The sequence below is a fragment of the Amphiprion ocellaris genome, chromosome 9 (genome assembly GCF_022539595.1).
Source record: "Amphiprion ocellaris isolate individual 3 ecotype Okinawa chromosome 9, ASM2253959v1, whole genome shotgun sequence".
Classification (NCBI taxonomy): Eukaryota; Metazoa; Chordata; class Actinopteri; family Pomacentridae; genus Amphiprion; species Amphiprion ocellaris.
Window position 1 is genome coordinate 1,829,389 of NC_072774.1, and position 23,487 is coordinate 1,852,875.

At 37.4% G+C, this 23,487-nt stretch overlaps 1 protein-coding gene and 2 long non-coding RNA genes across 3 annotated transcripts; 1 reads left to right on the forward strand and 2 right to left on the reverse strand.

Moving 5' to 3' along the window:
* Positions 1–240: 240 nt before the first annotated feature.
* On the reverse strand, positions 241–8,180 carry ccdc106a (coiled-coil domain containing 106a). Its single transcript, XM_023265305.3, has 8 exons — positions 8,061–8,180; positions 7,624–7,737; positions 6,445–6,543; positions 6,147–6,368; positions 5,964–6,020; positions 4,533–4,820; positions 3,235–3,396; positions 241–3,148 (listed from the first exon to the last, which is right to left on the reverse strand). Exons 2-8 carry the CDS (start codon positions 7,691–7,693, stop codon positions 2,832–2,834), a joined length of 1,215 nt encoding a protein of 404 aa, XP_023121073.1. The 5' UTR covers positions 7,694–7,737; positions 8,061–8,180; the 3' UTR covers positions 241–2,831.
* A 1,267-nt stretch (positions 8,181–9,447) lies between these two features.
* LOC118469959 (uncharacterized) lies at positions 9,448–11,621 on the reverse strand. Its single transcript, XR_004846946.2, has 3 exons — positions 11,201–11,621; positions 10,972–11,064; positions 9,448–10,744 (listed from the first exon to the last, which is right to left on the reverse strand). It is a non-coding gene; the product is annotated as an uncharacterized LOC118469959 (long non-coding RNA).
* Positions 11,622–13,382: 1,761 nt separating this feature from the next.
* LOC129349658 (uncharacterized) lies at positions 13,383–14,573 on the forward strand. The gene is made up of 2 exons (XR_008602741.1): positions 13,383–13,423; positions 14,163–14,573. It is a non-coding gene; the product is annotated as an uncharacterized LOC129349658 (long non-coding RNA).
* Positions 14,574–23,487: the final 8,914 nt, after the last annotated feature.

Here is a 23,487-nt window from a genome sequence, read left to right on the forward strand (position 1 = left end):
TAAAATATGTCCAACATTCTTCAAATATTGCAAAAAATGACTCAAAATTTTTCCAAAAATGACTCCATTTGTCCAAAATAGCTAAAAAAAATGAATCCAAAACATGTCTAAAACGAATTAAAATACGTCCAAACGTCTTCAAATTTGATCTGAAACGAGTTAAAATACGAGTGCAAAAAGTGCCGGGAACAAACTGTGACGCTGAAAACGGGTCAGAACAGAGTAAAATATCAACATTACTTGTAGGAAATCAAATTTTTTAATTACATTTATGTCTGAACAGTACAGTTCATGAGTCACAGACATCTTTCCAGCGAGTGTGTTGTTGGATTTAACAGATTAATTAATCCAATAAGTCGAAGGCTTTATTGACACTTGAATCTTACCGTACATTTGGTGAATAATACCTTAATTTCAGAGAGATACGAGACACATACTGAACACTGGTAGGTTTTTAGCCTCACAGACACTGAAATCGGCCTGAGCTCGACAGATCGGAGTTTTTATCCGTTTACTTTTATGAAAATCGGTTCCCGAGACGTGAGAGTTTAAGTCACAGTGTTTTAACTGCGACCTCGTCAGTTTACAAACCACACATTATCATACAGTACAGTCGACACGTCTCTTACTGGACCCCTAAGAACTACAGATCAACCAACCAGCTCTCCTCTCATGCATGTGTAGTCGAGCTGTGGGACGATTCGACAGCTGCTTCGGCTGAAACTCGTGATGAACGTCCACGACTTTTCACAAGGAACTAAGAGTCACGCGACAATACGAACAACCAGTCGAGTGATTAATTAGTGGGAATGCTCCAAAATGTATTTCACAAAAGGAGAGCCTCGGTATCAGAAGCCTGTGAAGTGACTTTTACTGGAATTTAGTGCAGATCATTTACAAAATGGAGGTTTGTGCAACCCTCAGTGGAACTACAGGGGGTCCTTGGTTTACAACGTCCTCTAACTACAGTGTTTCATCGTTACATCGGAACTGGTTACTCAGTTTACAACCTAAGGTGTTTTGTTGTTTTACTCTGGAACTGGTTACGGGCGGGTCTTCGGTTTACGATGTCCTCGACCTATGGTGTTCAATCGTTACGTTGGAACTGGTACGTGGAACTGGTACGTAGAACTAGTTGGCGAGTGGAGCGGACAAATACATCATCACGGATTTACAAAAAAGATTTGTGCAACCCTCAGTGGAACTACAGGGGGTTCTCGGTTTATGACGTCCTTGACCTACGGCGTTTCGTCATTATGTCGGAACTGGTTGTGGGCGGGTCTTCGGTGTACGATCTAAGGCGTTTTGTTGTTTTACATCGGAACTGGTTACGGGCAGGTCTTCGGTTGACGACGTCTTTGACCTACGGCGTTACGTCGGAACTGGTTACATGGAACTAGTTGGCGAGCAGAGCGGACGAATATGTCATCATGCATTTACAAAAAAGGAGGTTTGTGAAACCCTCAGTGGAACTACAGGGAGTCACTGGTTTACGACGTCCTCGACCTACAGCCTTCCATCAGAACTGGTTACGGATGGGTCCTCGGTTTACGACGTCCTCGACCTACAGCTTTCCATCAGAACTGGTTATGGGCGGGTCCTCGGTTTACGTCGTCCACGACCTACAGTGTTTTGTCGTTACATCGGAATTGGTTATGTGGAACTAGTTGGCGAGCAGAGTGGATGAATACGTCGTCATACGGCGCTATCAGACGGCTTTGTTTCCATTCTCCGGTTGTACGCCACCTTGGATTGTGCTACATTCACTAACTTTTTGCCCTTCATTATGGCTTCCAAGCGTAACTGAGACTGTTCTGATGGCAAGTTGTAAAAACAGTGCAACATGTTCTGTTATCTTCTAGTAAAATGATTCAAACGTGCATGAAAGTCATTAGCATTCATGACTTTTCCAAGGAACTGATTGATATCGTGATGCACGTAACGGCTTTGTTCACATTTTCGCTGGAGTTCCGACTTAGTGAAAATCGACTTAAGTTGCAGTGTAGGAACGGAACTCTGACGTAAGTCAAGGACCCCCTGTAGTGTGTTGTGGATTAAACCAGGCAAAAGACCAGCTGGTGGTCGTATTATTATAATAATTATTAGACAAACACATGGAATATTGTCAACATTTCTCTGGCTTAGTTCACTTTAAACTAGAAAAAGTGTCTCTTGTTGCCAGAGCATCATGATTGTGTCCTTTTCTTTCTTTTTTAAAAAAGTTCTCTCCTCTTTTAAACCTGGAAAAAAATGAAGGATGAGACAAAACCGATGCTTCTCTCATGTCAGAAACTCACAAAAATAGCATTAAGGCAAGTAAAAGTGGCAACAATATAATGACAAATATCAAAAATTAGTGGGACAGTAAAAACAGAATGAAATGACAGTTTCTTTAACATAATTCTATAAAATCAGTGGAGTGCAGCATAAGTTTAACAAAGTGATTGAAAGCTACTTTAAGGATTGTGTTAAAACCGCATAAATAAAGCGTTATAAGTTAGTGATTACTTAGCTGAAATGTTTGATAAAATGTGGACAGAAAAAGGAAACAAGCGCGTCTCTTCAAAATAAAAGCTGAAACCTGAATCAGCTAGGCTCATTTATAAACTGTAAAAAGCAGTTTCCTCTATAATCCTGCACTAAAGATGACCTTAAACCATATTTTTTCCCTTTCGGCTCATCCTGAACACCAAAGATTTGTTAAAGAAACCGACACACCTGTGCAGTTTTATAGTAAAAGACGTGACGAGTTTGTGTGTCAGTCACAGTTTAAACAGTTGCTGAGATGTTAAATAGTTCCTCAGTCTTCTGAATCTCCCCAAACCTCCACCTCAGTGTCTGAACCTGTAGGAAATGGGCAGCAGCAGGTTGTTCTTCTTCAACGCCTGGACTCTGCTGAGCGTTTCCTCGTCCAGGGCGGTGTAGCAGCGCCGGGCGTAGTCCAGCAGCTTCTCCTTGGACGGATCGAACTCGCCCACCTCGGCCACCTTCTCCGGAGCCACCAGCAGCAGCTCGGCGATGGGCGTCGTGGAGGCCACCGTGTTGCGGTCGACGCCGTGGATCTGGAAGGCTTTGGACATGTTCTTGAGGCGCTGGTATGTCAGCAGAATCTTCTTGTAGCGGAACAGAACTCCGGCGGCATCTTTAACTGGAGAAGGAAAAAGTAAAAGTAAAGTTTAGCTGCAGGAATCTCATGAGAAATTTATTTGCAGGACGTTTTTGTCTTTGTTTCACCTCTTTGTCGCTCCCGTGGAGCTCTGAAGACCCGCCTCCTCTTTATCTGGTGGCTGTTGATGCTGTCAGTCATGACGTCTTCCCCCGATATCATCTCCTCCTCCTCCATGTAGCCGTCCTGCTCCAGGTACTCGTCAGATTCTCCCAGAAGTGAGAGCGAATCTGAAAAGACACAAACAATCCGCTTAGCAATAAATAAACAAATATAAAAGACACGTACACGACTGTTCAAAAGTTTGCTGAATAAAAACAGGTTCTCAGTCTGCAGCTGCTGTTAGTTTGATGATTTAAAATCAGAAGCACAAAGATCTGAATGAATCCAAAGATAAAAAGAGACAAAAAAAACAAAACAACACAAACAATACACAAAACAATGAATAAAACAAAACACAAAATGACAAACATAAGAAAAAAATAAAAACGAGACAAAAAGGAAACAATAAACGACAAAAGCCAGTCAAAAAACAAAAAGACAAAATATTAGAAAAATGAAACACAAAACGAGACAAACAACACAAAACTAAACAAAAAAGAGACAAAAAATTTGAGAAAAAGTTACAAAGCCACAAAAAAATTAACACAAATGAGACAAAAAAAACACAAAACGACAAAAACGAGACGCAAAGTGACAAAAATGAGACAAAATATTACAAAATGATAAAAACGACACACAAAACAACAAAAACGAGACAAAACGACAAAAACAAGGCACAAAACAACAAAAATGAGACAAAATATTACAAAAATGAGACGATGACAAAAATGAGACAAAATATTACAAAAGTAAGACACAAAGCGACAAAAATGAGACAAAATATTACAAAATGATAAAAACGACACACAAAACAACAAAAACGAGACAAAACGACAAAAACAAGGCACAAAACAACAAAAATGAGACAAAATATTACAAAAATGAGACGATGACAAAAATGAGACAAAATATTACAAAAGTAAGACACAAAGCGACAAAAATGAGACCAAATATTACAAAATGACAAAAACGATACACAAAACAACAAAAACGAGACGCAAAGTGACAAAAATGAGACAAAATATTACAAAATGATAAAAACGACACACAAAACAAGACAAAAATGAGACAACGCAACTAAAACGAGACAAATATGAGACACAACATGACCTCAAAGAGACAAAACTGTCAGAAACAGACACAAAATGGCAAAACAGAAACACAAAACAGCAAAAAAATGAGACAAAATGAAAAAAAGAGCCTCCATGTTTTGTAAACACACTGAGTTAAAATCTGAGTTTTCCCTCCGTCTGACGCGTCCTACCTGGACCTACGTTGCCGTGTCCACTCATCTCGTTCATGCTGGACCTCGTTGCGTTGCTGCTGCTGCTGCTGCTGCTGCCGTTGCTGCCGGCGGCGGCGCTGCTGGACGAGCCGTGGCCCTGAAGGAGAGCCTGAGACTGGGAGGAGCTGAACAGAGCGTTCATGGAGGCTAGCTGGTTGGACAACGGGCCGGAGACGTGGTTCTTGGAGGCCACCATGGTAGGAGGACCGGGCCTTCGATGGATGAACTGACGACTGGTGAAATGCTGAGAGTCCGTCTTCTGTGGTTCTGAAAGCAGAGAAAAAAAATGAGAATCTGGAGCAAAATATATGGTTTTAGCATCAACATCCATCCACATGAGCAGCAACAGGAGAAGAACTCTGCAAAGGAAGATTTAGCTGCAGAAATAAATCAGTTGCATGGAAATATTTCAGCTACAGGAAGGATGGTGCTTAATAAAAACAGCAGCACAAACATCTGAATGAATCCAAAGATAAAAAGAGGCAAAAAAACACAAAACAACACAAATGATAAACAAAACAACAAATGAAGCAAAACACAAAATGACAAAAATAAGACAAAAAACAAAAGCGAGACCAAAAGGAAACGCAAAACGACAAATACAAGACATAAAACAACAAAAACATGAAACAAATGACAAAAGTCTGACAAAAAACAACAAAATCAAGACCAAATATTACAAAAACAAGACGCAAAACGACAAGTATGAGCAACAAAATGACAAAAAATGAGACAAACGACACACGACAAAACAAAAAAGAGACAAAAAATTTGACAAAAAAGTTACAAGGTGACCAGAAATGGACAAAAACAAGACAAAAAATGACAAAGGCGAGAAACAAAATGATTAAAAAGCAACACCACAAGCGAGACAAAAAACACAAAACGACAAAAACGATGCACAAAACAACGAATAAAGCCAAACACAAAATGACAAAAATAAGACAAAAAAACACAAGCGAGACCAAAAGGAAACGCAAAACGACAAATACAAGACATAAAACAACAAAAACATGAAACAAATGACAAAAGTCTGACAAAAAAGACAAAATATTACAAAAACGCGACAGAAAACGACAAAAATGAGACAAAATATTACAAAAATGAGACAAAAAACGACAAAGGCGAGAAACAAAATGACAAAAAGAGGAGAAAAAATGTCTCAGTTTGTAGAGGCTGTGCAACAGTTATATATAGTTAGAAAAAACGGCAGAAAAGAGATAAAACTGTCCCGAAGTGATAAAAAAGGCAAAAATGAGACACGCAAAATGAGAAAAACTAGATGCAAAATGACAAAAAGGAGACACAAAATGACCACAAATAGAAAAGCATGCTTGTGGCAGCATTTTTTCAGGCAGCTCTAGATGAATTTGTGTTGTGTCTGTCTGTTAAATGAACGTTTGTTTTTACCAGCAGGACGATCTTCTTCTCTTCTCGCCCTCCAGTTGAATCGTCTCGACTCGTATCCTACAGAGACACAAACCAGGGGGTGAGAGTTAGTTTGCTGTAGTAGAGCAGAACTGTGATATTTCTGACGGACTCTGTGGTTTTCTAACTGCATTTTTCCTGTCAGCTGAAGCCCGGTTTCCTCACCGTTGCTGTACTGGCTCTGGCTCTGCTCCTGGCCCTGAGTCTTGGTGGAGAAGATGAAGCGGTCCAGCTGGCAGCGGAGGAAGTCCCTCTCCTCCTCCAGGTCCTCGATCCTCTTTTGTAGCCAGGAGTTCTTCTCTACGGAGATCTGGAGCTGCGTCCTCAGGTTGGTGATCACCATGTAGGAGCTGTTGACCGGAGACGGACCGGCGGAGGAGGCCGGCTCTGAGGACAAAAACCAGGAGAAACCGTCAGCGACGTCGCCACGGAGACGACTAAAAACACTGATTCTGACTTTTACCATCAAAACTCTGGTCGCTCTGGTTGAAGAACCCCTGCTGCTCGAAGTTGTTCTCCTCGTAGGGGATGGAGATCTCGTAGGTGTCCTCGTTTTTTGGAGCTGAGAGAAGGAACAGGAGTCAGAGGCTGAACTCTAAATGGAAATATGCAGCTCAAGTTCAAAGTTTAATGTCACATGCACAGGAAAGACACATTTTCTTTCATATTCCAAATGCCAAAATATATTTAAGTGTATAGCTATTGTTATATATTAAATCTAAGCACAGCAGGGATTTTAAAAAAAGATAAATAGAAATGAAATAAAAATTTAAAAAAATATAAAAAATCTTAAAAAAATAGTATAAAAGATAAACTAAATAAATAAAATAAATGTAAAAAGTACACAAAAATAAAAAGATAAATAGAATTTCAAAAAAAACCAAAAATGGAATAAAAAAAGATGAATAAAAATAAAACAAAATATTAAAAAAATCTACTGAAAAAAATGAAACAAAAATAATAGAAAAGATAAATATAAATAAAATAAAAATTTTAAAAACAGAAAGAATGAAACAAAAAATAATTTAAAAAGATAAATAGAAATAAAACAAAATATTTAAAAATCTACCAAAAAAATAAAACAAAAATTATAAAAACGATAAATAGAAATAAAATAAATATTTTTTTTAAAATATAGAAAAAATAAAACAAAAACAATAAAAAAGATAAATAGAAATTGAATAAAATAAATGTAAAAAATATTTTAAAAATTATAAAAAAAAACATAAATAGAAATAAAATAGCTCTTAATAAACATAGAAAAAAACGAAAAATAATAAAGATAAATAGGAATAAAATAAAATTTAAAAAATACAGAAAAAATAAAACAAAAATATTTAACAACAGATTATTTTTAAAAAATCTAAAAACGATAAATAAAATAAATTAAAAAAATAAAAAATCGATAAAGGCAATGGACTGTACAAAATAAGGAGCAGTACTAAGTATGTGCAATAGACAGCAAACTAAGATGACTTTATATGTATTGTGTACATTTCATTTTTTACTGTATTTTTGTGTTATTCTGTCACTAATGAACGAACAGCTGCTGTTCTACAGAAACCTTAATAAATCAAACAGACTGTCTGAAAGGTAAAGCGTGTGTTCCAGTAGCCGGACAGGTGAGGGTTCGGGTTCTTACTCTGCAGGTGGAGAGAACCTGAGTGGTTCTTGGATGTGGAAGCAGCATCAGTCCTGTTTCCGTCCTCCATCTCAGACCTCAAGTGAGCTTCCAGGAAAAGTCATCAGCTGTGACCTGCGGGGACATTTTACACTCTGTAAACAATAATGGAGCTCATTGAGTTTAATAAAACCACACACAACCGTAAAACCACAGCTAATTCCACGTCCCTCCTGTGTGATAAAGTTAAACCTCCTCCTCTGGGACTTTGCAGCGGGCCTCTCATTATTAGCCTGCTAGCCGTTAGCTCCGTTAGCTTCCAGTCATGTTAGCCCGCATTTAGCTTCTAATATTCAACTAAAAATCCTTCTTTCTCGTCTCTCCGCGGTTTAATTCTGCCGCTCAGACGCCGCTCGGGTCTCCGCTTTAAGCCGCGGCGAGCAGAAATCGGTACGTACCACCGGTAATAACCCAGTCCCGCACATGTAATAAGACGTTATTACTCCGTCATATCTCCATCTCCGGGGTTAGCCTGCGAGCTAACAAGCTAACAATAACAATTATCAGCGCGCTGTGACCTCACTTCCGCATATGTAATAAAATCAGTGACGTCGCAGGCAAAAAAATATTTTATTTATTTAATGCGGCGCTTTTTAAAAATATAGACATATATAAGCAATAAAAACAACTAAAAATAAATAAAATAAAAAGTACAATATATTTAAATAGTCAGTCTGAAATAAACTTACATAATCACAAAACTAAGTTCTGTATTTGTTTTCAGTGGCAGAAAAATAAAAACTTTTTCTATTCTCTCCTCCTCCCCTCCTCCTTTCCCTCTCTCGCTTTCTCTCTCACTCTCAGGTAGGCGCTGGCGCAGATGGCTGCTGCAGGTGTGTGTAATCAATGATTGGTGGATTGTGTGCAGGTGGGAGTCAAGCAATCAAGCTACTCCTGCTCCTCCTTATGAGACGCCACTCTGCTTCGGATGCGGACCGTGAATAATGAAAAACGTCAGACTGTGGTCTCTGATTTTATCTGGGGATTACATCGTTTCCTCTCACCGTTCATAAAAATACATGTTTTTATTTCTCCAGCACATTTCTTTTTACTGTCTGTAGGTGATATTTACATGAATATAGACTTTATTAAGTAGTGATGCCAACGTTTTTCAGCAGGTCTTCTTTATCTAGTATCTTTATTTCACACACAGCCAGGTGTGGTCTGGTCGAATCTGAGGACGAAACATCTGGAGACAGAAACTATCACCAGAGGAAGACCATCAAACATCCACATCAGCTGATGGAGGTCCAAGAGTCTCATCCAACAACCAACCTACAGGGTACAGTACAAGATTGTTCAGAGCCGTTCTACCACGAGCTTGACAGGAAGAACACTGTAAAATGTAATAAGTTGACTTTACTTAAAAAAAGTCAGGAAACCGAATGCCTCAAAATTCTCAAGTAAAGTAGATAATTCATTTTAAGTAGTTAAACATGAAAATAACTGTGTTTAGACAACACAGATAATGTCAGTAAACTTGAGTGAAGTTAACTAAAAATCATTAGTTAGGTTAACTATAAAATATAAATTCAGGCAACTCATACAGTGCCAGTAAACGAGTAAAGTTAACTCAAAATCACTAGATAGTTTAACTATAAAATGTCAATTTTGCTTACTTAAATTTGTGAGTTATGTAAATTAAGCAGTACTCGTAAAAATAAGTTAACTTTACAAGTTTAAGCATTCACCTTACTAGCAAAATATCAGGAAACCGATTGGCTAGATATGTTCAAGTAAGATGAACTTAAAGTGATAAGCTATTGAAAAAAATAAAGACAACAGTTTGAATGGAAACAAAGTTTAATAATTTAACTTTTTTTGTTCAGAACACACCTTACATACAGTCTGTGGGACAATGGCAACCCACTGAGTAAAGGTGACATGAAATGCATGCTTCCAATAAAATTTTTGATTAACAGTTAGAACAACCTTATTTGGCTTGTAACCCCAATATAGTATATCACAATACAAAGTGGAAAATAGGCTAAATCACGCCGTAATGCAAAAATTGCAGGAACTTGCCAAAAAGTCATAAAACCATGTAAAATTATTATTTTTTTTTGTATTACATAGAAAGCAGTAATATAAAAGACTAACTTTTTCAGAAAAAAAGTGACAACTTTTTTCTTGGGCGGCCTTCAATCTAATATTGAGTCCCTAAAACAGCCCTCAGTCAGTAAAACTTTGAGAATTCCTGCTTAATATCTCTGTTGACTATGGTGTGAACTATAGATAAACTCAGTAATTGCAGGGCCTAACATTTATCTTAACATCAATAAAGTGAACAGCAGACATAGCTCAACTGTTTACAATCCACCTATTGCATGATTGCAAAATGAAAACATTATTTCAACTGAATGTGCAACTGTAATTCTTATGTTTGAGCCAGCTCCTGCTAAAAACTGCTAAAAGCTTTCTGATTTAAATTCTTAGTGGTTGAGTTCAGAACTGCAGTAGAGATTGACTTACAACATATATTAAGTCAGAGATAACTTGCTAAAGACCCTGATGCTGGTAATCAATATCACCACAATCATTTCAGCATCAACACAAAAGGAAAAACAAAAGCTAAAAGGAAAGTAGGTGTTCATTTTTCTCCTCATGAACATAAAAACCATTCAGTAGTCTAAAAAGGGCGATGAGGCTCCTTCCCACAAAAAAGGCTCAAACAAGAAAAAAGTATCACTTTTCCAATGAGGGTAAAGGTGTCAATGTGACCCAAGATGTCACATCACATTCACATCATGATTACATTCACTCATTGCATCAGAAGATTTTTGAGTGACTGTATTTTTGGTTTTAGGGATTTATGTCCAAGTGAGAGAAGCACCCTTTGAATGAAGTCAAAGGTGTACTTCAGCTGTTGAGGGTACTCCAAATTCAGGGCGTAAGTAAGTCCAGAGAGCAAGCACATGGCATGTGGAAGATTTTCAAGGTCATCCATCACAATTCTTCCTTCCAAAATGATTGCGGTACCTGAAGTCTGAAGGTGCAGTGAGTCAAGGGAGAGCTGTTCGTCCTCAGGAACAATGGTCAGGATTCCAATGGGGATGTGAGACATGCCTGCGTCATCGCAGTCCTAACAACAATAGCAGAAATACAGCCACAATTACATATCAGATGTTATCTTGAATTTCTACAGCAGAAAACACAAGACAGCCACTAAAAGTAAGCGATATTCTGATATTAGAGGCTGTGTGGAGGTAAAGTAACTTCACCTAAAGCTATCAAAGTAACATAAGGAGAATTAAATAGAGTGGACATCCTGTGGTGTGGAATAAAAACTTAGTAATATAGACGACTTACAAAGCATGTCTTGAAGAAGTCTGTGTTCTCATCTCCAAGGATGACAGGAAGGCCACGGAGGACAGCTGTTTGCTTTGCAGTAACATCTGTACTCTGGGGGGGAGAAAAAAAAATCACATCACTTCTGTGGTTAAGGACAATCAATTAATACCTCTGCATACACAATGGGGTTGCATTTTTTGTTCCCCACATGATAAAAAACGAATTTCTTTGTATCTGTGAAACTTACCTCCGGTGTGACTTGTTGCAGTTAATTCTTAAGTTTCTGGCCAACACTTCCCCCCTTGGTCTTGAAGATCTCAAAGAAGCGGGGAGTGTATTTGTCAAGTTCTTTGAAGAATTCTGTATTCAAGTTTTTGCTTGACAAGCGACAGAACTCTGCCAGAATCTAAAGGAAAAATATGACAAGTTATTATTCAAGATGTAGCCATATTTCACCTACATTAAAGAAAAACAAAAAAAATTAGAAATCTGTATCTAATCTTTGGAGGCCAGTACAATACTGTTTCTGCCCATGTGATTAAGTGTTTTGTTACACTTCAGCATATGATGAGACACTTCAGCACTCAGATTTACAGTGATCAATTTCTTAAATCATGAAGTCAACCTCCACTCAAAAATGTTTTTCTTAGTGTTCCTATTGAAGTTGAATATTTGGGCTTCACTGTGCAGTTTGACAATGAAAGGTGGATTCTGCATTCAACTGCAGGAAAAATGGGATTTCAATGAGAAGGAGTAGATATAATTTTAAGGATTTTATCAAGATAATTGTTTTTTGTGGAAAAAAGACAAATTATTATTTAAAGTAAAGGAAATTCCCTCTGAAAGTAGGAGGCTCTTTTATTAGCTGTGGACAGTGACTGGCCAGCATCAGTCATTTTCAATAACAAGTTATTCTCTTTGACAGCATTCACAATCTTTCTCACAACTGAATCGTCACTGACACCATGTTCATTGAGAATTTGCTGAATGGCATTATGCAAAAGGGGCTCTGAGAGAAGAACAAGCTGGTTTAGCTGTTGAATGACCTCCTGTACTGCCATGTCAGATACATGCAAGACCGCCTGCAGTTTAAGAAAGAGTGAGGCTAAATTATGTTCCAGTTGATGCTGTAAGTGATCCAAATTTTCGCTTCTTCCTCATTTTTGTCTTGGTCTGTAGGATCACTTGAAATATCCTCAACTTCTTGTACATCTTGTGCCACGTCTGGATCTGAATTGTGAGGTGTACTGCTCAAGGCAATGTCAGGTTTCAACCGCTTCTGACTGGGAAGCTGATGCTCTTTACATTTATGAGCATTAAATGTTGAGCAGACATTGCTCTCAAAAATGCAGTTTTCATATGGACACTTCACAGTGTCCTTATTTTTAAGATGTTGACGCAAATGGGGAAAAAAAGTTAGTTCTGTGCAGTGTTCTTCAAAATTGCAAAGAGGACAATGGAATATCACAGGGATTTCATCAGCTCCACTCATCTGCCCATCATGTACTTCATGGGAGTGATTTCTTGTTAGATGCACTTTTAGGGCATTAAATGACTTGAATGAACACAGACAATCTGTGTGAAGGCATGGAATTGGAGTAGTCCTGGCATAGCTTCCACGTTTCAAGCGGTAGTGCTTGAATAACTGAGCCCTCTTTTCAGAAGAAAACAAGCAGTACTTACACCTCCAATGCATAGCTAGGTTTCTGTCTTCAGAAATCAAAGCCTACAAAAGAAACAACAAAACCAATCAGTTAAACATATGTGACCAGTTTCAAAAGGGACAACAGTAAACTGAAAGCATCTCTACCAAGTTAAAAAGGAGCAATGGACAACGACAAACTCATTTTTTGTTGAAGAGTGACCCTGAAAGATCAGCAGAGTTGCTTTTTCAACCGTTAATAAGCACGCTGTGTTTATTGAAACTCCAGTTATCTCTTTGCATCGCGTAACGTTACGTAAAGGGTTGGTTGACTTTAGCTATGGAAGCAAATCAGACTCATCAGATTCTGAATTTTAAAAGCTGCTGAATTTCTTACTTTGATTTTTTTTTGCATCAAAATTACGTATGTGAATTTTTTATGCCTGAATTTAGCTCATCAAAATTCTAAAAACCAGTTAAAAATTCAATGTCTTCAAAATTCGCCATCAAAAAAATTCGGTCTTCAAAATTCGCCGTCAAAAAAATTCGATGTGTTCAAAATTCGCCATCAAAAAATTCAATGTTCAAAATTCGCCATCAAAAAATTCAATGTTCAAAATTCGCCGTCAAAAAATTCAATGTTCAAAATTCGCTGTCAAAAAATTCACTCTTCAGATCCAGGGGACTCAGGCGTAAACAATCGATCTTGGCCAAAATCGAACCAACGCCCAGCCAATCACGTGACGCTCCTCCGGTCATGTGACGCGGGCGGTTGACCTCACAATACCGGGGTCAACCACGGCTACCAGCATGAACAACGGCGCTTCAGTGAGTGTATTAATCCTTTTTTTGTCCTGTATGTGGTTTGTTTTTGTGAGTCAATAACCTGTAATGCATGCAGCGTTAGCCGCGCTAGCACAGCGTTAGCCGCGCTAATACAGCGCCAGCACAGCGTTAGCTACGCTAATACAACGCTAGCACAGCGTTAGCCGCGCTAATACAGCGTTAGCCGTGCTAGCCACGCTATTACAGCGTTAGCCGTGCTAGCCGCGCTAATACAGCGCTAGCCGCGCTAGCACAGTAATAAGGTCACACTGACAGCACGTTCTGCAGCTGGGTAGTTGAGTAACAATTTTATAAACGCACAAATGGGTGGAAGTGTGATTTATGCGCCCGAAAATGCAGTTAAATCACAGAGCAGTGTAAAGAAACTGGTCACCTAGCAACCTGAATTAGTCTAGGCAACACTTTTATTATGTGTGTTTTCTGCTCAAGTTAATGTCCTGGTTTGATTCATTTTAAATTACTCCTGATCTTGAAAGGTTTTAAACTGTGCAGTCAAAGTAGTTACAATTGTGAGTGAATAGCTTGAAATGAACTGCACTAGACTGCTCTGTTCATAACCGACCATTCTTTCACAGAATGCTATATCAAGAGTTATTGTGCAATGATAGTGATAAATGCGGCCCATTTTTTTCAACTGTTTCCTGTTTAGTATGCGTACCCTAGATTGTTTTTGATCATTTGTTGTAGCCATTTATTTAATCCATTTTAGTCCACTCCACAGCAACACCGTCTGAACTGACCAGTCTGGTCAAATTCTGGACTGGATGGGAGACTCTACCAAGAACTCTCTCCTCAGAAGTAGTGAATGGCAGATACCTGACAGCCTACACCTGCTATGAGACCTTACATTCCCAGGACATTACAAGGACTACACATCATTTAAGACTGACATCCTGGCCTGTATTTGCACCAGCCAGTCAAGATATGTTAGGTGTTGTTCTCTAGTTAGTTTTACTTGACTGACAAAACTAAGTGCACTTTTGGATTCCCTACCTGTTCTTCCAACTCACCTGACAGGTTATCTGGCTCAAGTATGCGTGTTTCTGCCATACATTTAAAGTATCTGAAGTTAAGAATATTTCTGGTGAACAATACATGCAATCACGGCATTAAAGCAGGAGTTAAAAATGAACTGGACTGTACTGACTTTATTTTGTCACTGGTGATTGGGATGAAAATCCGTTGCAATATTAGAAAACAGCAGCCTATATATATATATATATATATATATATATATATATATATATATATATATATATATATATATATATATATATATATATATATATAGTATGCCAAATACTGTCAGAGCAAAAAATATTTTTAAATTGCCCGTCACTATCAACCTACTTCAACAGGCATTTTTTTGCACATTGAAATTTGAGATTGTTTGAATTACACTATCTCAGAACAGTGATGAAGAATCTATAATACTGAACAAGTAGATCAGTAATCTCAGATTATGGGTGAGTTGAAATATGAAAAAAATGAAGTGGCTATGAAAAGTCCAATCTTTCAAACCTGACATGTTGTTTTGTGTAATTTCTTTGTAAATTAGCCCTGCATCCAGTCATTACCATGACATTGGCATAATGGAACCATGACTACATATATCCTTCTGAATATAGTGGCATTTTTTCTAATGGCAAATTTTCATGCTTTGACAGATACAGCGGTGGAAAAAAGTTTTCAGGCACCTTGAAAATTTTACACAATCTCAAATATTATCGTGAAATATTTGTTGGAAAGTCTTTTGTGTTTCAAAAGGTTTGACTGCATTAGATAGACACAAATGATGCTTTTTTTGTTTATTGTTTACATTAATAACAAAACTAAATTCTACCAAAATGACCCAATAGTCAAAATTTATTATTTTTAAGGAACCAATCAATTTCAAGTTTTTATTGGCTTTTTTAGGATTTGTTTCGTATTATGGCTGTGACTGAACTAATAGAAATTGCATTTGAAGACCTCAGATGGATTCTTAATGCAATATTTCACAAATGTATGAGGTGCCCAAAAACTTTTTTCCACCGCTGTATTTAATAGCAATCTGATATGCTTATGTTAGCAAGACAAATAAGTAAAAATTTCAGGCTTTTATCTTGAATTATTCTTGAGATATTATATATATAATATATATAGCATCAAATTTCAATGTGAGAAAAAAAAATACTGAAACTAGGTCTACTGTCCACTTCAAAAAAATCTAAAAGTATTTGACATACTCAGCTAATATTTCACAGATACCATTATCTATACATGGGACAGACATATTAAGTTCCAGTAAGTTATAAAGGTGCTCTGGGGATGTGACCATTCTTTGTCGCCCAGCTGCTCCTCTCTCTGAGTGCACAGTTGCAATGTACTGATTCCTGTTTTCTTTTTCTGAGCTGATAAGATGGTGTAGCTGTGTCAGTGCATTTAAAATAGCTTGGCAAACTTCTACTTGGTTAGATAAAGCATTTAAAAACACAAGTTCTTGTGTGCAAGTGAACTCTAAGAAGTCCAGATCCAGAAGCATGCGTCCGAGAAGATGCTCCAAACGAGAACAAAGTCTCACATAAAGATGATTTAACAATAGTTCCTAGAACAGAGAAAAACAAAGTTATATAATGCAAACCACCAATGGGAAAAATGACTTAACCTGACTGAAAGACTAGACTGCCTCATTAGACATTTCTTTTAGAACAAATTAAGAGGAGGTTACACATACTAAACAGGAAACAGTTGAAAAAATGGGCCGCATTTATCACTATCATTGCACAATAACTCTTGATATAGCTGTGAAAGAATGGTGGGTTATGAACAGAGCAGTCTAGTGCAGTTCATTTCAAGCTATTCGCTCACAGTTGTAACTACTTTGACTGCACAGTTTAAAACCTTTCAAGATCAGGAGTAATTTAAAATGAAACAAACCAGATCATTAACTTGAGCAGAAAACACATAATAAAATGTTACCTAGACTAATTCAGGTTGCTAGGTGACCTGTTTCTTTACACTGCTCTGTGACTTAACTGCATTTTCGGGCGCATAAATCACACTTCCACCCATTTGTGCGTTAATAAAATTGTTACTCAACTACCGAGCGTCACGTGATTGGCTGGGCGTTGGTGCGATTTTGGTCAAGATCGATTGCTTACGCCTGAGTCCCCTGGACATGAACAGTGAATTTTTTGATGGCGAATTTTGAACATTGAATTTTTTGACGGCGAATTTTGAACATTGAATTTTTTGACGGCGAATTTTGAACATTGAATTTTTTGACGGCGAATTTTGAACACATCGAATTTTTTGACGGCGAATTTTGAACACATCAAATTTTTTTTGATGGCGAATTTTGAAGACATTGAATTTTTAACTGGTTTTTAGAATTTTGATGAGCTAAATTCAGGCATTAAAAATTCACATACGTAATTTTGATGCAAAAAAAATTCAAAGTAAGAAATTCAGCAGCTTTTAAAATTCAGAATCTGATGAGTCTGATTTGCTTCCATAGGTTGGTTGACTTTAGCTTTCAAATGCTAACATTAATCGTTACATTAACGTTAGCTCACGTTTGATTTAAACGCGGCATTGTGAGGACCGACTCGAGCAACAACAAAACGCCACTAAATAAACTTCAGAATTTCGGCTTGAAAGTCCCAGGCACGGCTAAATCAATAACATAAAGTTCACCTCCAAACTTGAACTAACGAATAAATGACATGACAAAAAAAACGACAATGCATTTGCTATGAATAAAACCAGTTAAACTTACCGTGACACTATGCAGCAGTATGTCTCGTCCCGCTTGTTGAGATTTGACCGCCTCATTCAAACATGGCGTCAGGGGCAACTTCGCATGTGCATTCAACGAGAAATGCCGGATGGGGCCGAAAGCTGCCGAGTTTCTCCGGGTTGAGCAGACGCTTCTTGCTCACTCATACTTCAAAGTATAGGTAACTTGCTGCTCACAAGTTTGTTTACTTGCCTCAGTAGAAAGTTGTCTTTACTCGGTTTAAGTGAGAAACTCAATAGAGTAAGCTGAAATAAGGTCACTTTATATTTTAAGTAGGATATACAATTACATTTTACAGTGAACTCCAATATACCATTAAACTCACCTTTTAGGTCTACATTGGAGGATTTTAGGTGGAATTTTCTTCCAAACCGTCTTTTAGTCTACATTTAAGGATGTTTAGGATGGTATATTCTTCCAAACCAACTTCTCAGGTCTACATTTCAGGTGGAATATTCCTCCATACTAACTTTTTTGGTCTACATTGAAGGATTTTTTCTAAACCACCCTTTTGGGTCTATATTTGAGGTTTTAGGTGGAATATTCCTTTTAACCAGCCCCTCAGGTCTCTTTGAGGATTTTGGATGGAATACTCGGTTAAAGCAACATTTTAGGTGCATGTCCAAGGATTTTTGGTGGAATGTTCCTTTAAGGTGGATGTGTGAGGACCTTGTAGGTGGAATACTTCCTGAAACCAACCTTTTAGGTCAACATTCAAAGATTTAAGGTGGAATATTCCTTTAAATCAACCTAAATTTCATGTTTTGATCATTATCAAGTGAGAAACCTCAATCCAGACTCCTCATAATGACGTTTGAGATTTATGCTGTTGTTATTTGTTTAGTCCAGACTAAATGACAGAAATCCACAACCGTAATTTTATTTCAGGACTTGGTTATTAAATGTCAAAACAATCCATGTGACTCTAAAAACTCAACAGCTTTACAAACTCTAAGATTAAACTCTCCACAAGGATCCAAAATAAGTTGGACTTCTACATGAGAGCTTTAATTATTCTTCATCTACTTCTTGAAAAGTTTGGTCAATAAAAAAGACAAAAACTAATATTTTCAGCTGAACTACAGACAGACTTTGTGACTTTTCTGCTCACATGCTGTGTTGTTGTAAACTTCCTCTTTCAAATAAATATCCTCCTAACCCCCTGGAAACCAGCGTTTGTCCTGTTTTTGTGTTGCTCCTCGGCGACCCTAGACAGCTGGGTTGTAATGTTTTTGAGCAACACACCATACTATGACGTTTTTACAATGATGGTTCTACTATGGAACCAGTTTGACATGTTCAGGTGTTCTTTGTGTGAAAACTCAGAGATTTCAGGGATCAGAAGGTGGTTTTCAACTTTCTTTATTAACTTTCTGCTTCAACTTTAAAATAAATTTCCTTCACTAACCCAGCCCTCTGGACTTCCAGGAAGCTGTGTTCCTATTGGCTGTCCAGGTGGCTGTGTTCCTATTGGCTGTCCAGGTGGCTGCTTGGTGTTATCAGGAACACCTGAGCAGCTTGGTGTTATCAGGAACACCTGAGCAGCTCAGTATCTTCCTGCTTTATTTAGCTGCAGACAAACATTTCTTCTGTTTCTCTTCACCAGTGAACCGGGTTTGGCTCCATTGCTTTAGTTTGTTCTTTAGGCGTTGGCTTGCAGCTTCCAGCAGTAAAATAGACTTTAATGTGTTTCTTGGTGTGTTTTAGGGCTTTGTACTGGATAGTTGTCTTGGTAAATGTGGTTCTTTAGCCACAGTTAGCACATGGTGCTAATGTGTGCAGTGATTAGTGGATTTGGTTCAGCTGAGTTGTGTCTTTATCTTGGCTGTAGTGAGTCTTCAGAGGTTTTTGGTCAGACACATTCTGTATTCTTGTTTGAGAACCAGCGTTGGTTGTCCAGAAGGTAAGAGTTCCTGTCCTGATTCTCTGTTCTCAGAGGTTCTCTGGTAGGCTGCAGGAGACTTTAGCGTTTGGGTTGTGTTAGTTTGGTTTTTGTAAGGTTTCATTTGGACGACTATCTTGAGGCCCCTCCATGTGGTTTAGTGAGGTTTTCTGGAACAGTTCTACAAAGCAACCTGCAGCAGAAGAGACTTTGAGAGTTTTTAGGAAGTTCTGGAGACCAGACTTTAGAGCAGCAGAAACATTTCTCAGTAGTTTGAGCAGGAGAAGGTGAGCTTCAGAGTAGAAATGAGAAGGAAACCTTCTTGATCCGTGTGGTGAGGTCCTGTACCAAGAGTTTGAGCAGGTTGTGAAGAGTCTGTAGTTCTTTGGTCTGAAAGCACAAGAAGAGTCGACTCATTAAAGGAGAAAACAGGAGATATTGTTGCTTCTTCTGTCGCTCTGCAGTTTCCAGTTTCCTTAGACTGAATATCAAGTTTATATTTTAAATGATTTCCCATGTGAGCCCAAGAAGACTTCAATAAACTCCCTCCATCCCCTGGACACAACAAATTTTATTACCATGTTAAATCTTTTTTTTTTTTTTTGAATGTTATTGAGTTTTAATCATAGTTTTAGCATAGTTTTTTTTTTCTCTTTGCTTGTTTAGTTTTGTCATCTGTGTGAAAGGTGCTAAACAAATAAAGTTGAATTGATAAACTGAATAATTGACTAACTCATGATTGTGACAACAGAAGTATTTTCATTGTGATTTAAGGGTTTAATTTTTAAGGTTGGGGTTAAAATCTTGACAGAAAAAAAAGATTAAAGAAATAAACTACATTAAAAAAAAGCAGTTAAATCAAAGGAAAAAGCATTTATGATAAAACTTTTAAAAAGAAAATTAAACATTAAATACAATTAAATTATATTAAACAGACAAAATATTTAATTAGATAATTAAACAGAAGATACAAAACATGTAATTATGAAATTAAACAAAAATTTTAAATACAAATATTAAACACTAAAAATGAAATATTTGAGATAAACATTTGAAAAATACAATTAAACAAGAAGAATATTAAACATTTAAAAAATACAAAACATTTAATTAGATTATTAAACCTTTAAAAAGACAAAACGCTTAAGTAAAAAATTAAATGTTTAATTAGAAAATTAAATCTTAAAGACAATAAAACTTTAAATAGGAATTAAACAGAAAATACAATGAAGCATTTAAAAAGAAAATTAAACATTAAAAGGTGGTAAAACATTTAAAAAGAAAAATTGTAAAGATTTAATCAAAAAAATAAACATTGGGAAAGAAAACGAAAATTTTCAAATAAGCCGATAAAACATTTGAAAAAACAACAATTAAACATTAAAAAGACAAAACATTTTGAAATCAAATCAGACATTAGAAATGAATAAAAGGTGAGAAAAGAGCAAAACTAAACGTTTAAGAAGAATCAAACTAACGACAACATTTGAAAAGACACCAGTTAGACTTTAGAAGGTCAAATTAAACAGAAGAGGCAATAAAACGATGAAAAAGAACAAAAACAGATAAAGTCTTAAAGCGTTTTCTAGTCTGAAATGAAAACATCAAGTTGTTTCTTCAAACATTTCCTCTTTCTATGTTGTTGGTTTGATTGTGGACAGATTTACTAAGAACTCATTTCAGAAAACTGCTTTCCAGATAAAGTCTACTAGTAGTTGAAGGCATTGATCAAACTAATGTTACCTTCTGATCTCCACAAACTTTACTGTTCAGTGAAGAGAATCAAAGTTTGTTGAGGATTTCTAAAAAACCCACAGGTGAAGGTCTGAGAAGAACTCAGATGGATGGTCTAAATGTGAAATCAAGACTCATGGTCACAAGTTTTAAGGCTTCTGTTAACCAGAAAGTTCAAACTAACAGAGAAGTACTGAGAAACTTTTAAAACTTCAGTCCTCAGAGTGTCTGAAGGTTCAAACTAGAGAACTACTCAGGAACTTTAAAGATTTCAGTCCTCAGACTGTCTAAAGGTTCAAACTAACAGAGAACTACTCAAGAACTTTTAAGATTTCAGTCCTCAGACTGTCTGAAGGTTCAAACTAACAGAGAACTACTCATGAACTTGGAAGATATCAGTCCTTGGACTGTCTGAAAGTTCAATCTAACAGAGAACTACTGTGGGACTTAGAAAATTTCAGCCCTCAGACTGTGTGAAAGCTCAGGTCCTGAGGACTCGGGAGGTGTGGAGGCTTTGGAAAGTCTTGGAACTGAGGGTTCCACCCTCCAGCACAAAGGCTGAAGTCCCACCTCCTGAGAAAAACGGTCGAGTCGAGACCCGAGTTAAAAAAAAAACTCGAAAATGACAAAAAATAGATGATAAATGCGCAAAAAAAAGAAGAATTAGTATCTGAGCGAGTAGCTCAGGGGGATAAGAAGAGGACTACCAAGCGGAGGGTCGCAGGTTCAAGACCCGCCACTGGCAGTTTTCTTTCTTTGTCTTTGTCAGGATTTTGAGAAAAGTTTAAGAACTGTCTGGTCTTGAACCAGCGACCTGCAGCTCCACAGGCAAATCCTTAACTCACTGAGCTACAGATCAGATACAAAGAAATAATTTCGTCGTCCCTTTGGCATCGTAGTTCCTCAAGTGACCACATGGGTGGAGCCAAGGCGGAGTCTGGGTGGAGTCAGGGCGGAGAGTAGGCGGGGAGGTGGGGGGAGTAGAGGGGGGGGAGTCCGCCACCCACCTCCCCGCCTACTCTCCGCCCTGACTCCACCCAGACTCCCCCACCGCCCACCACACCTTCCCCCGCCCGACGAGTTCTTCGAGTCTCCACGAGTTCTTCGAGTCTCGACAGGTTTTCCCGAGTTTCTGGAGTTTCCACCAGGTCGGAGGCAGAACAAGTTGTCATGAAGAGGTGTTGAAGTCGGCCAGGATGGACTGATTTTTTACAGTGACTAGAAGGAAGACCACTAGAAGTGCAGGTCTTTAACCACCATCCATAAAATCCATGGAGTCGACTCCAGAGAAATGAAGGGACGTCAACTTTGATCAACCTCCATCCAGATGTTCAACTTCATATCTTTACTTGGAGATTTTTAGCACCACAAACCTTTAGTATCACACTTTATTATCATTTATTAGGACTTTCATGGAATCCACCAGCAGATTTAGTTTTTGTTGACAAACTTTATTCTTGTCATCCTGGGACTGCAGTATTTAAAACTCTTCCTTCTATTTGACCTCATGTTTATTAGTTTTAGTGGAGAAACTTATTTTAATTGTCCATTAGTCTCTTAAAAACCAAATAATAAATTGGATTAGTCAAGAGGTTTAAATTTCTTACTTTGTCATATTTTAAATATGACAAAAAATATAAAAATAAAGCATCTTAAGACAATTTGACCTGTAATTGGCGTTATATAAATAAAATTGAATTAAAATTGGATGTATCTTGTAATGCTGGAGTAATTCAGTCATATATGTTGGAAAATACATTTTCTTTGTCCATTAATCTGTTGATTGTTTTCTCCACTAATTCATTTCTTGTCTTGGTTTATAAAATGTCAAACCCAAATATATTCAGTTTACTGTCATAAATACCAAAAAGATTTACATTCATGATGCAGGAATCAGGCAGTTTTTCACTTTTTATCTTAGTTTAGTCAGAAAGATAGTTGATAATGTGTGAATTGTTGCAGCTTGTGAGCCGTAGAAGGTTTTAATCTTTGGGGCCGAGTGTCAAAAAACATTTAGAAACCAACATCAACAAAACACTCAACAAAGATTTGAACATCATTAAAGGGAAATCCAACTTTTGCATGACAATGTCTTATTAAAGGACATTTATTTCCAATGTAAATGTGTGATATTCATCCTCTGGAGCTTTCTCTTCACATCGTCTTCCACCTGGACTGGTTTGGTCGGGAGCATGTGCAACAAACATTTGAAAAACTGCACTTTAACATCAATGAATGACACTGAAGTTTAATCTCTACATAAATGAGACTGAGTCTGGATGTGCTGCTCTGTCATTAACTCCTAAGTTTAGGGAAAGTTCAAACAAAAGAGGACAGTTCAGATCAGACTTGAGAATGAGCTTATTTTGAACAAACATCTCAGACTTTCTGAGCTTCAGCACCTCTAGCAAGATATTTTAACAACAAGCAACTCAAGAGATCCAGAAGTTGGAGAGAGTTAGCTTTAGCTGAGCCAAAGAACATGTGGGACACTAACCTAGCAAACATTTCAGACTTTTCTCTGTGAATTCTGAGAAATAATTTCCTATTTAATGACAGAGCTACACATCTTAACTCAGTCTCATTAAAACAGACTCTAATTCAGTGTCATCCATCCATATTAAAGTGCAGTTACCCAAAATGTTTGTT